The 15,895-nt window shown below is 47.5% G+C and overlaps 1 protein-coding gene across 1 annotated transcript; it reads left to right on the top strand.

The window, feature by feature from the left end:
• The first annotated feature begins 491 nt into the window (after window positions 1-491).
• Window positions 492-14,944, top strand: LOC142464169 (transmembrane protein 178B-like). Its single transcript, XM_075567466.1, has 5 exons — window positions 492-561; window positions 1,258-1,789; window positions 11,967-12,080; window positions 12,538-12,675; window positions 13,660-14,944. Exons 2-5 carry the CDS (start codon window positions 1,327-1,329, stop codon window positions 13,902-13,904), a joined length of 960 nt encoding a protein of 319 aa, XP_075423581.1. The 5' UTR covers window positions 492-561; window positions 1,258-1,326; the 3' UTR covers window positions 13,905-14,944.
• Window positions 14,945-15,895: the final 951 nt, after the last annotated feature.

Raw genomic sequence — 15,895 nt, 5'->3', positions numbered from 1 at the left:
AGTAGGAGGAGCATGTGAGGAGATGCATTGGGTAGTAGGAGGGGCATGTGAGGAGAAGCATTGATTAATAGGAGGGGCATGTGAGGAGATGATTGGGTAGTAGGAGGGGCATGTGAGGAGATGCATTGTGTAGTAGGAGAGGAATGTGAGGAGATGCATTGGGTAGTAGGAGGAGCATGTGAGTAGATGATTGGGTAGTAGGAGGGACATGTGAGGAGATGCATTGGGAAGTAGGAGGATCATGTGAGGAGATGCATTGGGAAGTAGGAGGATTATGTGAGGAGATGCATTGTGTAGTAGGAGGGGAATGTGAGGAGATACATTGGGTAGTAGGAGGGGCATGTGAGGAGATGCGTTGAGTAGTAGGAGGAGCATATGAGGAGATAATTGGTTAGTAGGAGGAGCATGTGAGGAGATGCATTGGGTAGTAGGAGGGGCATGTGAGGAGATGATTGGGTAGTAGGAGGGGCATGTGAGGAGATGCATTGGGTAGTAGGAGGGGCATGTGAGGAGATGCATTAGGTGGTGGGGGGAGCATATGAGACTTGGAGAGAAATTGAGGTAGGTAGAAAGAAGAGCATATAGAATAAATATATACTTATATATGAGTGCAAATAACTAATAGGAATTTGAGGTTTGCATATATCTGTTAGGATGGGTACATCTTGAGAGACTAGGATGTCTATGCATGGAAGACAGGAATGATGCAGATGGTTACATATAGGTGGTATATATGATTCATTCAGGGTGTAGAGGGGACAAAGGTACATGATGTTACAGATATTAGGAAGGTTGGTTAGATATAGAGGAGGGGTGGGATTTGGGTATTGGGGGCAGAGTAGCTGCAGGGGATGAATGAGTATATAAGACAGAGAGGCATTGGGTGGTGTTGGTAAATTATACAAATGAGGTGTTCAGTACATAGACCAGTGAGAAATAGGATATATACATTTGATATGTATAAATGGGCTGGGAGATTATATATATATATATATATATGTACATGAGGTTGGATTGTGGTTGATATACACACAGGGTATTTAGATGAGATATAGGGTGTTTAGATGAGATATAGGGTGTTTAGATGAGATTTAGGGTGTTTAGATGAGATATAGGGTGTTTCGGATAGACATAGGGCAGTTAGGATATACAGTATATATAGGGCAGTTAGTATATATAGGGTACATAGGATCCCCAGCTGGCAGGGTTTGGCTGGCAGGCTCCTCCCTCCCCGGCCTCTCATTTCTCTCCCCCCAGAGAGAGCAGCGGATCTGCGGCTGATGCTGAGCCCGGTGTCCGGGGTGTGACCCCCCTCCGGTGGTCGCTATGAGGCTGCTGGCCGGTGCCGGGCTGTGCCTCGCCCTGGCCGCCCTGGCCCTCCTGGCCGTGGCCCTGTGCACCGATCACTGGTATGAGACGGACGCCCGGAGGCACCGGGACCGCTGCAGGAAACCGGGGGGCAAACGGAACGACCCCGGCTACATGTACACCCCCGGGCAGCACCTCCCCCTGCGGGGGGCGCACACCCGGACCACCCGGGGAGGGGAGCTGACACCCATGGGGGTCCGCCGGATCTCCAAACTGGGGGACCCTGTGATTCTTAATAAGGGGGACCCCCGCCTTACCGGGGCCCATGACCCCCCGCCGCCGCCACCGCCCCCCCTCTCCCGTCCCTACCTAGCGGTAGATTCGCACTGCAGCCGCCGCTTCAACTCCACCGTGTCCGGGCTGTGGAGGAGATGCCACCGGGAGGGGTTCGACAAGGACACGGAGCAGCTGATACTGAAAGGTCGGTGGGGTTCTCTGGGGTGCAATGGGGATGGGGGGTCTCTGGGGTGCAATGGGGGTGGGGGGGGTTCTCTGGGGTGCAATGGGGGTGGGGGGGGTTCTCTGGGGTGCAATGGGGGTGGGGGGGTTCTCTGGGGTGCAATGGGGGTGGGGGGTTCTCTGGGGTGCAATGGGGGTGGGGGGTCTCTGGGGTGCAATGGGGGTGGGGGGTTCTCTGGGGTGCAATGGGGGTGGGGGGTTCTCTGGGGTGCAATGGGGGTGGGGGGGTTCTCTGGGGTGCAATGGGGGTGGGGGTCCTCTGGGGTGCAATGGGGTGGGGGTTCTCTGGGGTGCAATGGGGGTGGGGGGTTCTCTGGGGTGCAATGGGTGTGGGGAGTTCTCTGGGGTGCAATGGGGGTGGGGGGTTCTCTGGGGTGCAATGGGTGTGGGGAGTTCTCTGGGGTGCAATGGGGGTGGGGGATTCCTCTGGGGTGCAATTGGGGGTGGGGGTCTCTGGGGTGCAATGGGGGTGATCTTCTGGGGTGCAATGGGGGTGATCCTCTGCTGTGCAATGGGGGTTGTCTCTGGGGTACAGTGTGTGTGGGGGGGGGGGTCTGGTTCATTGTAGGATCTAATTCTAAGGGAAGGGGGCTGAAATATAGACATGATTATTTTGGGAGGGGTATGTTAATAGCATGGGGGTGAGGGGCTGATCACAGTGAGGTGGAGATGTCTGATTATTATTTTGGGGGGGCTGATGTTATGGGGGTGGGGGAGGATGTTGTTCATAGGATTTAATGGGAGTAGAGGGTCAGGGTGTGTTTATTTATTGGGGGTCTCTGAAGGTTTTTTTTTTTGTACCATTCATGGCTTAGATAATATCCAAAATATGTACTTATTATGGTGCTATAGGGTCCTGGTTGAGTGTTTTTTGATTCTGGGCTTTAGGTGTTAGTGAGGTGGAGGGGGGGGGTCTGGTTTTGGGGGGCCGGGGTCTGGTTGGCAGTGATGTATTAAGCATATTAACCATTCACTCTGGTCTGCCCTATTGCTGTTGTTGTCTTTGCCTGTGAGGGGGGGGGGGGGAGGGGTGGTATGTGGGTCGGGGGTCCCCAGGGATCGCTGGGTAGCCAGGCTGAGAGACAATCTTATGTGGACTAATTGCAGATTCTGATACCTATGATGTGACCAGCACTAGGTTCCCCAGCCTCATTACCCAGCTCAGTAGCTGCCATGTCCAGCCAGAGCACCAACCACATCTCAGCCTACAGCAGCGAATGCATGAGTTACTGGTCAATTATATTCCTAACCACTGGCCCAACTATATTAATATTTTAGGAGAGAGATTCAAAAAATAAAAAATAGGAGAAATAGGGAAAGTAACAGAAAAACATTGTGAATAATAAGATTTCGTTTGGGCCAATATACTGTGTATAGTAGTCATGTTTACAGGTTTTTATTAAGTAATGAGCGGTTTGGGTTTTCTTTATAAAAGGTATGGCGCTAACGTCGTTTTTTTCTTATTTTCTTTCTTTTGTTTTTTTCTGCATTAATACACGGATGCTTGGCTTGGTTATTTTGGAGGAGGGAAGATTATTTATTCGTTTGAAGGCTTTATGCTGGGTTGTTGTCACTCTGAATTTGGGGTGTCACTGCGCCCCTAATTAGTTGGGTGTGTACGGAGTCATGGGGTTCGGTCCCAAGTATGAGAAGTTCAATATTGCATTATTTTTGTTGTACTTCCTATAAACTGCATCTGATGAACTGCAAAAAGGGGCAGCCCTATAATATACCTGTCCCATTATAAAGAGGGTGGGTGTGGGAGATTTGTGAGGACTGTACAGGAAAATCATCATCATCATCATCATCATCATCATTGTTCTTGATGATACAAATAGGCCCCCCTCTATCACTAAGTGTTTTATTGTAAATAGATAAACTCTCCTTGTATTTACCTGCATAGAGCCTCTTGTATGTAATAGGCACAGATGCCAGGTTTGTTGCCCTATATGATTTTACCCTTACAAAGATAGAACCACTCAACTGGTCCAACCAATAGAGGTAATAATATAGTACAGGGCAACGCAGCATCAAATGATGCCATGGGGGGTCACGTGATCCCGTGCGTCATTTGACGCTGGATATTGGGTAGGGGGGGCGAGCATAGGGGCTGGCAGGCAAGGGGGCGCAGCACAGAAAGTTTGCGTGCTCCTGATATATTAGATAATGAGCACAAATATGAGAGAGCCTTACTCTGTTTCACATCAGAGGAGGGGTGCATCACTGTGAACAATATACTGGAATGGAGAGTATGTATAGGGAACAGAGAGCCACACCAGCAAAGAAGTTCACTTTGGAGCACTCCTATGGCCTATACTAATACGTAGCTTTTATTTACACATCACAAACCAACAAATTGAAAAATAACGAACACGTTAAAAATAATACAATGGAAGAGATATAGGTCGTGAGTGCTGCGCAGTGTGATAAGAAACAGAAGGGGTGTGTTACATTGAACACCCTAAATCTCTAATATTGTTTCCCTGTGTTGAGACATTCAAATATTATCTGCACTGCGAGAGTAGAGGACAGACGTCTAACCAGTGATGAGCAAAGAGATGAGAGAGAGAGAGAGAGTGAGAGTGAGTCAAGGTAGTGAATTAGCTATCAAACTAGCTGACTCTTATAATTGCTTGCGGTTAGCTCAAATCCCTCCTATAGGATCTCCCTCACCCCCCTCCATTCACAGCAACCTTGTGCATTGGTGTGTAATGTGTGTAATGTGTGTGATGATGGGTTATGATTAGGGATCCCAATTGTAGGTATTAACTGGAATCGCCCCACCCCCACCCTGGAAAAAAACACCACCGACAGATCATCTTGCACTTTTGATTAAAAAAAACAAAACACAAAGGAGCCCAAAGCTACAACCAATATGACAAAAATACACAGTGAAATACCTATATATATATCTTGAAAAAGGGGTCATTTAGTTTAACCCTTTGGCCAAAGCATTATAAGCCTGCGAGCCACTTCAAGGCATGACCAGATATCGCAGGTCCAAACACTAACTGATTAAAATTCTTATTTACCTGTATAATTACAGGAAGAATGATCTGCATTGGATCTGTCGCAACCAGCTGCATGAAAAGACCAGTACATATGGAAAGTGGGGAGGGGCGAGCTTAAAACCTGGGGAGGAGGGGTCACTAACCTCAAACAGCTGACACCAGCTGGACAAAGTTAATAAACACACAGATACCCAGTAAGCTCATAAACCCCCAAAATTGTGTGTGTGTGTGTGTATGCAAAAGGAGTGCTACTGAGCATGGCACTGTATACTACAAAAAAACAAAACACAAAGGGAGCCCAGAGATACATCCAATATGACAAAAAATACACGGTGAAATACTTTCGGATAAAACCCAGAAATTAAGCATACTTTCTAATTGAATTGTGGACCTCCTTGTAGTAACAGACTTCCAAATCAAAATAAATCTAATAGGCCAAGAAGGTCCAACGTTTCGGCTGCTACAATCGACCTTTATTAAGGTGAGCAGATCGGATACAAAATCGACCCAATGGAATTATGGAAACTTAAAAGTGCCCAGATAAACACCGAATTCAAACGTGTGTCAATTTCTTGGCGTTGTTAACCCTGATAAACACAGAGTTTTTTTTAAACATATAAAATGAAAACACCAGGAGAAAAAAAACTAAACACACAAAACCGGAATTCCTACTTAGGATGCAGTGTGCTGCTGCCTATGGAAGCGACGCGTCTCTGTCCATGGTCCTGAAACCTCCGTCTGTTCCATTAACGTTCAAAGCAGATCAGCTGGAGGAACCATGGTCTACATTTACTGAACTTCGCAGTGCTTTAATGGTTAAAAAAAAAAGTGTTTGTTTTATTGCCGTATTTACTAAAAGTTTAACGCCTCAATAACGCAGTGATACGTATGGGCTTAATTTAGCGTCAGGATCTCTAATTAGCATCAAATTCGTATGTGTCGTCTAATATGTGCAAGTGTTCCATTTAGTGACCGTGTTACAAATGAGCATGCAAATGTATGCAAATGAAGAATTAGCTGCTAATTACCTTTGCACATGCTACATGGCGGTTTCACCAGAAAATCTGGCCAGTTTTGATCATCTACCCCAGGCTGATCTTGCATTTGTATTTAATCGCCACCACACAGGCAAGATAAGTAACTCTAGAATAGGTTCTAAACACGCGTAATATTAACAATGTTGAACTTATTAATATATTAACACCTTAGAAACTCACTTGGGCTACTAAAAGGATTAAAATGTGCAGATATAAATGTTATGTTTCCCCCCTCTGTGTTTTAAGTGGCCGGGTGTTAACATTGTATGTTAACCCCTTTTGGTGTGTGGAGGTGTTCCTTTGCAACTCGTTGGTAGCCTCCAGCATCAAAGGGGTTAAATAATTGTCTGCCTTTGGATTAACGCAGATTTGTATGAGTTAACACTGATTTGTATAACTGGCATTTGTTTTAAGCAGCAGTTCCCCCGTCTAACTGTAGCCCCCTCTTATTACCATGATGGGGAGAAGGTGGGGGGAGGGGACCAGAGATACAAATTCACTATTTTCAGCTCTGGAAACCCTCTGGCCCCCCGAGATACTTACGAGTATTCCTGCCCCCACCGGGGTAAACAATATGGAGGTTTAAATCCTCCCATGTTATGCGGGGTAATAGGAAACGACAATGTCACATGTTGCGCCTTGCTATTGGCTTACATGACGTAGGGGATTTAAATACCAGGAAGTACCTGTCGTTACTTTTAAGGGTATGTTTCTCGGGAAGCATGAGGTCCCCAGAGCTGAAGTTAAAGCGGTTCAGCTCTGGGGACCCTCTGCGTCCCACCCTGGACTGGTACTTAAACCAGGGGGCAAACTGCTGCTTTCAAGGGGCTATCCAAGTCATTCTGTATGCTTTCATTTTTTTTATTTTTTAATACACGATTGAAGCATGGGGTCTCCGGAGTTGAACCCTGTTAATTTCAGCTCCGGGGACCCCCTGCTTCATGAGATACTTAGCACCAAAGGGGGCGCCGGTAGCTATCTGCAGTTTTCTGCATTTTAAAGCTCCCACGTCATGCGAGCCAATAGGAAGCTGCACCGGGTGATGTCACGGCTTTCTATTGGCCCGCAGGCCGCGGGAGCTTTGAAAATCCGCCATAATGTGAACCCTGGAATACGAGCCGAAGCGGCTACCAGCGCCCCCTACGGAGGTAAGTATCTCCGGAAGCCGGGGGTCCCCTGAGCTGAAATGAATGGGGTTCAGCTCCAGAGACCCCCTGCTTCAATCATGTATGAAAAGAAATCCGGCATGAATTGCCGCTTTGATGCTTTTCTGGTATATGCCGATAAGATAATCGCAACCCACTTATGAATACGCAATTCTTAGTAAATATGGTGGAATTCCCTCTAAAATATTGTCGCACTCCCCATTTGTTTTGTAACGCAGCAGTATGGACCTTTTAGTAAATGTCGGCCTAAATCCAGGGAAGCTTGAGGAGTAACTGGATGAGGGACTCATCTGTCAGTGATAGCAGGTTAAAGCTTCACAGAAGTGCCGGATGTTCTAAGGATCTCTACCTCTGGGGATATTACTGGTCATTCATACTGAGAGCACTGAGAGCAGCGTGTGATCAGGACTTTCTTATATCTGAGGGGTATGAATCACTTGCAGGGTGAGGGCTTAAGTCCAGGATGAGGGATGATGTTTGTAAGTGACTAGCGATCCGCAAATGTACTTAGACGCAGAGCGGTATAAAAGAAATGAAGAAAGGTGATTTAAAGCCAGCAGACAAAATGTCTTCAACGTTACATTAAAATAAGAAAATGAACAGACTAGGTCAGACAAGGGCTCCTATCTGTGTCTGGCTCCCATCTATATGAGCACAAATACACAGACCAAAACCCTTATATACCTCTCTGCGGTCAATTGGATGCATTTGATTTAATCTCCTGGCTGCGAAACTCAGATCATACTGGTGCAATGAAATGAATTATATATCCGATGCTGGGAGCTTCTCATAGTTGTCTGCAAGCAAGTACTCTAGATGTTGGGTAGAGAGTGTCAGGTACTGTAGATGTTGGGTAGAGTGTCAGGTACTGTAGATGTTGGGTAGAGAGTGTCAGGTACTGTAGATGTTGGGTAGAGAGTGTCAGGTACTGTAGATGTTGTTAGGTAGAGAGTGTCCGGTACTGTAGATGTTAGGTAGAGAGTGTCAGGTACTCTAGATGTTGGGTAGAGTGTCAGGTACTGTAGGTGTTGGGTAGAGTGTCAGGTACTGTAGTGTAGATGTTGGGTAGAGTGTCAGGTACTGTAGATGTTTTTAGGTAGAGAGTGTCAGGTACTGTAGATGTTGGGTAGAGTGTCAGGTACTGTAGATGTTGGGTAGAGTATCAGGTACTGTAGATGTTAGTGTCAGGTACTGTAGATGTTGGGTAGAGAGTGTCAGGTACTGTAGATGTTAGGTAGAGAGTGTCAGGTACTGTAGATGTTAGGTAGAGAGTGTCAGGTACTGTAGATGTTGGGTAGAGTGTCAGGTACTGTAGATGTTAGGTAGAGAGTGTCAGGTACTGTAGATGTTCGGTAGAGAGTGTCAGGTACTGTAGATGTTAGTGCCAGGTACTCTAGATGTTGGGTAGAGTGTCAGGTACTGTAGATGTTGGGTAGAGTGTGTCAGGTACTGTAGTGTAGATGTTGGGTAGAGTGTGTCAGGTACTGTAGATGTTAGGTAGAAAGTCTCAGGTACTGTAGATGTTGGGTAGAGTGTCTGGTACTGTAGATGTTAGGTAGAGAGTGTCAGGTACTGTAGATGTTGGGTAGAGTGTCGGGTACTGTAGATGTTAGGTAGAGAGTGTCAGGTACTGTAGATGTTGGGTAGAGAGTGTCAGGTACTGTAGATGTTAGGTAGAGAGTGTCAGGTACTGTAGATGTTGGGTAGAGAGTGTCAGGTACTGTAGTGTAGATGCTGGGTAGAGAGTGTCAGGTACTGTAGTGTAGATGTTGGGTAGAGTGTGTCAGGTACTGTAGATGTTGGGTAGAGAGTGTCAGGTACTGTAGTGTAGATGTTAGGTAGAGTGTCAGGTACTGTAGATGTTGGGTAGAGTGTGTCAGGTACTGTAGATGTTGGGTAGAGAGTGTCAGGTACTGTAGATGTTAGGTAGAGAGTGTCTCAGGTACTGTAGATGTTGGGTAGAGTGTCTCAGGTACTGTAGATGTTGGGTAGAGTGTCAGGTACTGTAGTGTAGATGTTGGGTAGAGTGTGTCAGGTACTGTAGATGTTGGGTAGAGTGTGTCAGGTACTGTAGTGTAGATGTTGGGTAGAGAGTGTCAGGTACTGTAGATGTTAGGTAGAGAGTGTCAGGTACTGTAGATGTTGGGTAGAGTATCTCAGGTACTGTAGATGTTGGGTAGAGTGTCAGGTACTGTAGTGTAGATGTTGGGTAGAGTGTGTCAGGTACTGTAGATGTTAGGTAGAGAGTGTCAGGTACTGTAGATGTTGGGTAGAGTGTCAGGTACTGTAGATGTTTGGTAGAGAGTGTCAGGTACTGTAGGTGTTGGGTATAGTGTGTCAGGTACTGTAGATGTTGGGTAGAGTGTGTCAGGTACTGTAGATGTTAGGTAGAGTGTCAGGTACTGTAGATGTTAGGTAGAGTGTCAGGTACTGTAGATGTTGGGTAGAGAGTGTCAGGTACTGTAGATGTTGGGTAGAGAGTGTCAGGTACTGTAGATGTTGGGTAGAGTGTGTCAGGTACTGTAGGTGTTGGGTAGAGTGTGTCAGGTACTGTAGATGTTGGGTAGAGTGTGTCAGGTACTGTAGGTGTTGGGTAGAGTGTCAGGTACTGTAGATGTTGGGTAGAGTGTGTCAGGTACTGTAGATGTTTGGTAGAGTGTCGGGTACTGTAGATGTTGGGTAGACTGTCAGGTACTGTAGTGTAGATGTTGGGTAGAGTGTGTCAGGTACTGTAGATGTTGGGTAGAGTGTGTCAGGTACTGTAGTGTAGATGTTGGGTAGAGTGTGTCAGGTACTGTAGGTGTTGGGTAGAGTGTGTCAGGTAATGTAGATGTTGGGTAGAGTGTCGGGTACTGTAGTGTAGATGTTGGGTAGAGTGTGTCAGGTACTGTAGTGTAGATGTTGGGTAGAGTGTGTCAGGTACTGTAGGTGTTGGGTAGAGTGTGTCAGGTACTGTAGTGTAGATGTTGGGTAGAGTGTGTCAGGTACTGTAGGTGTTGGGTAGAGTGTGTCAGGTACTGTAGATGTTGGGTAGAGTGTCAGGTACTGTAGTGTAGATGTTGGGTAGAGTGTGTCAGGTACTGTAGTGTAGATGTTGGGTAGAGTGTGTCAGGTACTGTAGGTGTTGGGTAGAGTGTGTCAGGTACTGTAGATGTTGGGTAGTGTGTGTCAGGTACTGTAGATGTTGGGTAGAGTGTGTCAGGTACTGTAGGTGTTGGGTAGAGAGTGTCAGGTACTGTAGTGTAGATGTTGGGTAGAGTGTGTCAGGTACTGTAGGTGTTGGGTAGAGTGTGTCAGGTACTGTAGGTGTTGGGTAGAGTGTGTCAGGTACTGTAGGTGTTGGGTAGAGAGTGTCAGGTACTGTAGTGTAGATGTTGGGTAGAGTGTGTCAGGTACTGTAGGTGTTGGGTAGAGTGTGTCAGGTACTGTAGGTGTTGGGTAGAGTGTGTCAGGTACTGTAGATGTTGGTTAGTGTGTCAGGTACTGTACTGCCAGCTTCTGATTTGTATAGTTCATAGAATGCTGCAGGAATAAGCTATAATCTTTTTTTTTTTTTCCCCTATTCTCGTGCAGCACGAAAGCTGCCTTAAATCAGACATTTTAATGTTAAAAAAGGTGATGCTTTCATTTGTGTTCCATTCTAGCAATTAAATATACCAGCAAAGCTTTCCTACCCACGAGTAGATCCTTTAATCCACTGTAATCCACTACCCCCACTTTTTTTCACCCTAGTCCCATGATAAACATAAATTGTAGGCATGCCAAATTCTGCCCTGGCTCATCTGGAAACCTCCGCTTCTTCGTGCATCATTTAGAATATTAAACTATATAACGCCAAGAGGCAATGAGAATGACTTCTGCAACCTCACAGTATCTCTATACCAGGGGCGGCCAACTTAAGTCCTCAAAGGCCACCAACAGGTCAGGTTTTCAGGATATCCCTGCTTCAGCACGGGTGGGTCAGTCATGGAGCCTGCTTTAGCACATGTCAAAGACTGGGCCACTGATTGAGTCACCTGTGCTGAAGCAGGGATATCCTGAAAACCTAATCTGTTGGTGGCCCTTGAGGACGGGAGTGAGCACCCCTGATCTGTAACATGCTTCGATTATAGCGCGTCCACGCAGCTGGCTACATTTGTTTGTAATTAACTCTTTGAGTGACCTGTGATATAGCCATTGTGTCATAGTGTCAGGCACCCCAGGGGTCCCATGATATAATGGCTTTGGGATGGGCTTTTTTCGGCTAATTTTCAGGGTGAGATCCCGTTCTGCGTTCCTGTGCAGCGCAGAACGTGATGGAGCCAGCAGCGGAAAAGAGGAGGAGGTCTCAGTTCACGTCATCAGTGACACTGCAATCATGTGATCGCTCCGAGACCGCGTCGTGCCGGAGTGAGGCCAAGGGACTCTGGCGCGGCAGCCTCTCCGGCACTCAACGTGTTAAATAAGATGGTGCAAACTTAAGATTTTGTACCCAATGAACAACGAAAGGGCTGAAGGGGGAGCACAGTAATGACACTGCCTTTGAAGTGGGTGAATCCGGTTAACATTCCGGGGCCAGCTCTGGTCAAGTCACCCAATCTCCCTGCGCACCAAAAATAGATTGTAAGCTCTGCGGGGCAGGGGCACCTTTTCCCTGCAAGATTCTGTAAAAAATGTTTTTAAATAAAAGACAGGCTTAAATATTGAAACGACGATCACAGGAGGAATGAAAAAGGTCCGGGGTAAAACTCCCAGCTTTGGATACCGTCTCCTTTTGCTTTGTCATTCCATGTCCTTGGGTAGAGTAGTGGTTGAAATAATAGTCAGGTTGTGGGTTGATTTGTGTGTGCCAAGTAGATGCGGGCAGTTGTGTTGCCTCTGTGTGTCATATAATGGGTGGGGTAAAGTGTGTGATACTGAGGCAGGTTCTTTACATTGTGTTTCAGGAATCGTTGGGCGCTGCACCTCTATCAGATATCACTATACGTCGTCCTCTTTGCCTCTCAACTTGCCCATCAATGTCACCAAGACCATCCGCCAAGATGAGTGGCACGCACTGCGTAAGTCAAATCCCTACCTGCTACCCTGTCTCCTGCACACACCGCCCCATCTCATGTAGAGGAACCTATCACCATGGCGGAGGGACTTATCCCACATATGGGTGCCCGACTATGAACCTATTCTCTGTAGGTGTAACCCCGTCCTACTTTAGCCATTTCATAAATAAATAACCTCTCTCACCCTCAAGAATGAGTATCCACTGACCACATCATACGAGTTACCCTATATCAGGAGTGCCCAACTCCAGTCCTCAAGGGTCGCCAAGGGCCACCAATAGATCAGGTTTTAAGGCTATCCCGCTTCAGCGCAGGTGGCTCAGTCGTTGACTGAGGCACCTGTGCTGAAGCAGGGATATCCTGAAACCTGAACTGTTGGTGACCCTTGAGGACAGGAATTGACCACCCTCACCCTATATCTACCAGTCTCTCATTATCCGCCCCCCCCCCCCCCCTGCAGATCTGCGTCGGATGACTGCCGGCTTCATTGGTATGGCCGTCGCCATCATCCTCTTTGGGTGGTTGATCGGAGTGCTGGGCTGCTGTAAGCAGCACGACCTCATGCAGTATGTGGCGGGGCTGCTTTTCCTCATGGGAGGTAAGAGAAGGGTTCTTTGTTTCATGTGGGATCAGCTGGAATCGTCTAATTACCAGCCATTGACTGTCCTCACAAAGAGATCACACACCGAGCCACCTTTTCAGGCGGGAACCCATGTGAAAGGGTGAAATACAACAGCGTCCCCAATATTTCAGTCCCCTTATGGGATGGCAACCAGGGATTTCACTTTGAAACTGGACGTGCTCTCCTTATGATGCACAAATAGAACGATTTTTATTTTTATGGGGAATATAAAACATTTGTTTGACAATTAACAAACACTCCTACACTTAAAGCACTGGGAAATTAACTGTTAAGACTCAAATGCGCAGATAAATTTGAGGCCGGCACAGAGGCAGGATGGAAATGGATTAAGTTTGAGGCAATTGGAAACCTATTCAGCTACCATCTTTACCACAGAAATAATTGCCGGCATTGTTGAAAATAGTTACCCCTTATAAGATCGGGACACTGACGTGCTACAATATTGGAAAGAACAGATCTGTAGGGAGAGCCAGAGGGTCCCATTACTGGCAGCGATATTTGTCTTTATAATACGGGGACAGGTATAAGAGATGGGCTGCTGGGTTTAAATACAAATCTAAATATTTGGGATAGGCACAGGGGAAAAACACGGAATAATATAGCCATGGTTCAGTCCTTTTGCTGCCAGAGGGGGAAGGGAAACGGAAAAGTGTCAGATTAGGAAGCAATGCAGTGGGATGCTATGTATTTACACGGGAGGCCAACTCCAGTCCTCGTGCCACTAACAGGTCCGGTTTTCAGGATATCCCTGCTTCAGTCTTTGATTGAGCCACCTGTGCTGAAGCAGGGATTGATTGAGCCACCTGTGCTGAAGCAGGGATATCCTGAAACCAGACCTGTTGGTGGCCCTTGAGGACTGGAGTTGGCTGCCCCTGGGGTAGGACATGACGAAGGAAGTATCTCTGTTGTCCATGTAGTGACCACTCTCTCTTCCCTCAGGAACCTGCTGTATTATCTCCCTCTGCACCTGTGTAGCCGGCATAAACTTCGAGTTATCACGTTATCCGCGCTACGTGTACGGTCTGCCCGAGGACATCAGCCACGGTTACGGCTGGTCAATGTTCTGTGCCTGGGGCGGTCTGGGACTCACCCTCCTCTCTGGATTCCTCTGCACTTTAGCCCCCTCACTCAGTGCTTCCCAATCTGCTGTCCACAAATCCCGGCAGGAGAACGGGGCTGTCTGACACCCCTCCCCCCCCCCCCCACCCCCCAGCGAGGACCGAAAGAGACAACCCCATCAAGCCAAAGATGGGACAAAATGACAGACTGGGGCGCTCTTGTCCTGCTAAGGAAGTTGTTCTGTTCAAGCTGTTTGTTTGGTCTGACCACGTGGTTACTTGTGAGAATTGCAGAGGTTTGTGCCTCATGTTATCAGTGGGAATTATTTGACAGTGTGACGGGAACATATGTTGCAAGGCAAGAGGAGAAGAAATAATAACGCGTTCGCTGCTGGAGAGACCTGGAGACGAAGACATTCGACCTTAAGAGACGTGTCCGATTCCGATGTTGCAGTTTATTATTGCTGGGCAATAGTAGGGTTAAGTAATCACTAAAATATATACAGCAAAGTGATCTAGGAGTTTCATGCTCCCTCTCTAGCAGCAATCCTACCCCAGCCTGCGATAATCAAACTTCTGTGCTCCTTGTACAAAGAGACACTTCTACCATTGTGGAGCTGCTGCCAATCGTTGGCTAAGGGTTCAGTATTTGGGCGTTTTGTATACATACATACACACATATATATGTATGATGGGGAACTGCTTTTACATGTTTTAATACTATCCACAAAGTCGCCTTACAGATCCATATAAAATTCCCCTTTCCAAGAATTCAGCACCTGGGCCCTCTGAGATTAGTGCCCTGGCACACAGCAGGCATTAGGTTACCATTAGACCCACACCCACCTCTCCCGCAATGCCTTAAACCAGGCAGCACAAGCCTGCGGCAGCTCAGCCTTCACCAGCGATCCACCAGTGGTGAAAAAGAGTTAAAGAAACAAGGCACGCGGGTCACCATTGAAGGGCCCCATTGCTTGAAATCCCCTTCGGGACAGGAATGTGCAGGGACGGGGTGGTCATAGCTCCCCTTCTGGAGGTGACATGTTGTAAATGTGGTTCCATCACAACTTATAAAAGCACATGATAAACGGAGGGGGTTTGTTGGTCTGTTACTCGTGACTCCAGTGGAAATAAAGCTGAAGTGGAAGCAAGACGAGTCGAGCATCTGGCTATGCATTGCTTCCAAGCCCGGAGGAGGCCTCCTTAGCCTCTGCAGGCACATGATCTAGTGTCGGAGATGTCACAGCATTGTAATGTAAATTAGCTGGGAATGAGTGTGTGTCCCCTGTACAAGTCTCAGGATGCTGGCGCAGAGGGGAGCAGGGTGACAGCTGGTGTGAAAGATGGCACACGTGCATTCGGCCCAGGCAGGTACACGCTGCTAGTATTTATATGTAAGTGCGTACACGGCTGGGTCACTAAAACAGGTGGCAGAGAGCGAGTGATTTGAGTCCAAAATGCTACATGGGAAATGTCCAGTTTCTAATCCTTTGTAAATCTGTGTGAAATGAGAAATGATCCTACTTGTACGATCCACCCGAGAAGCAGGGAGGCGGTTAAAAAGTGGGGGGTGGATAGTGAAATATTTGGGATGCAAGAATTTACCACCGACTTGAGGCTGCAGCAGAGTCAGCGCCTGCATACAGTTATTCTAACGGCGGACGAATACAAGGTGGAGGTGTCCTCAATACACACACATCTTCACCTTGTGTAAAGCAATGCCTGGAATCCATGGGAGTAGTGTGAATACCATGCAGGGCCGAGCCTGCTGCTCAACATGAACAGGCACAGGATAGAGCTTAGCCCAAGAGTCTTCTCTACAAGACATGAATAAAATACGGCTTTATAACACACCCTTCCCACAGCAGGGCTCTATGAGGACACAGTGTCACTCTAGTGAAAGTCTAAGGCTGAGTCCATGCTCCCTGCTTGCGCGCTGAGGCTCAGGGAAAGCGGGTGCTTTCCCTGGCCTTGCGGTTGTTTACCGCACGCGCATCAGGGGGCGTGCCGGAGGCGGGCGCGTCACTGGCCGGGGACGGGCCAGTGACGTCACGGAGCTGGTTCGCCCTCATTGGGCGAAACGCTCACGTGACCGGCCTGTCGTGCCGGCAAGCGAG

The sequence above is a fragment of the Ascaphus truei genome, chromosome 12, assembly GCF_040206685.1.
Source record: "Ascaphus truei isolate aAscTru1 chromosome 12, aAscTru1.hap1, whole genome shotgun sequence".
In the NCBI taxonomy this organism is placed as follows: Eukaryota; Metazoa; Chordata; class Amphibia; order Anura; family Ascaphidae; genus Ascaphus; species Ascaphus truei.
The sequence above is the reverse complement of the archived record's forward strand: the minus strand, read 5'-3'. Positions and strand labels throughout refer to the sequence as shown.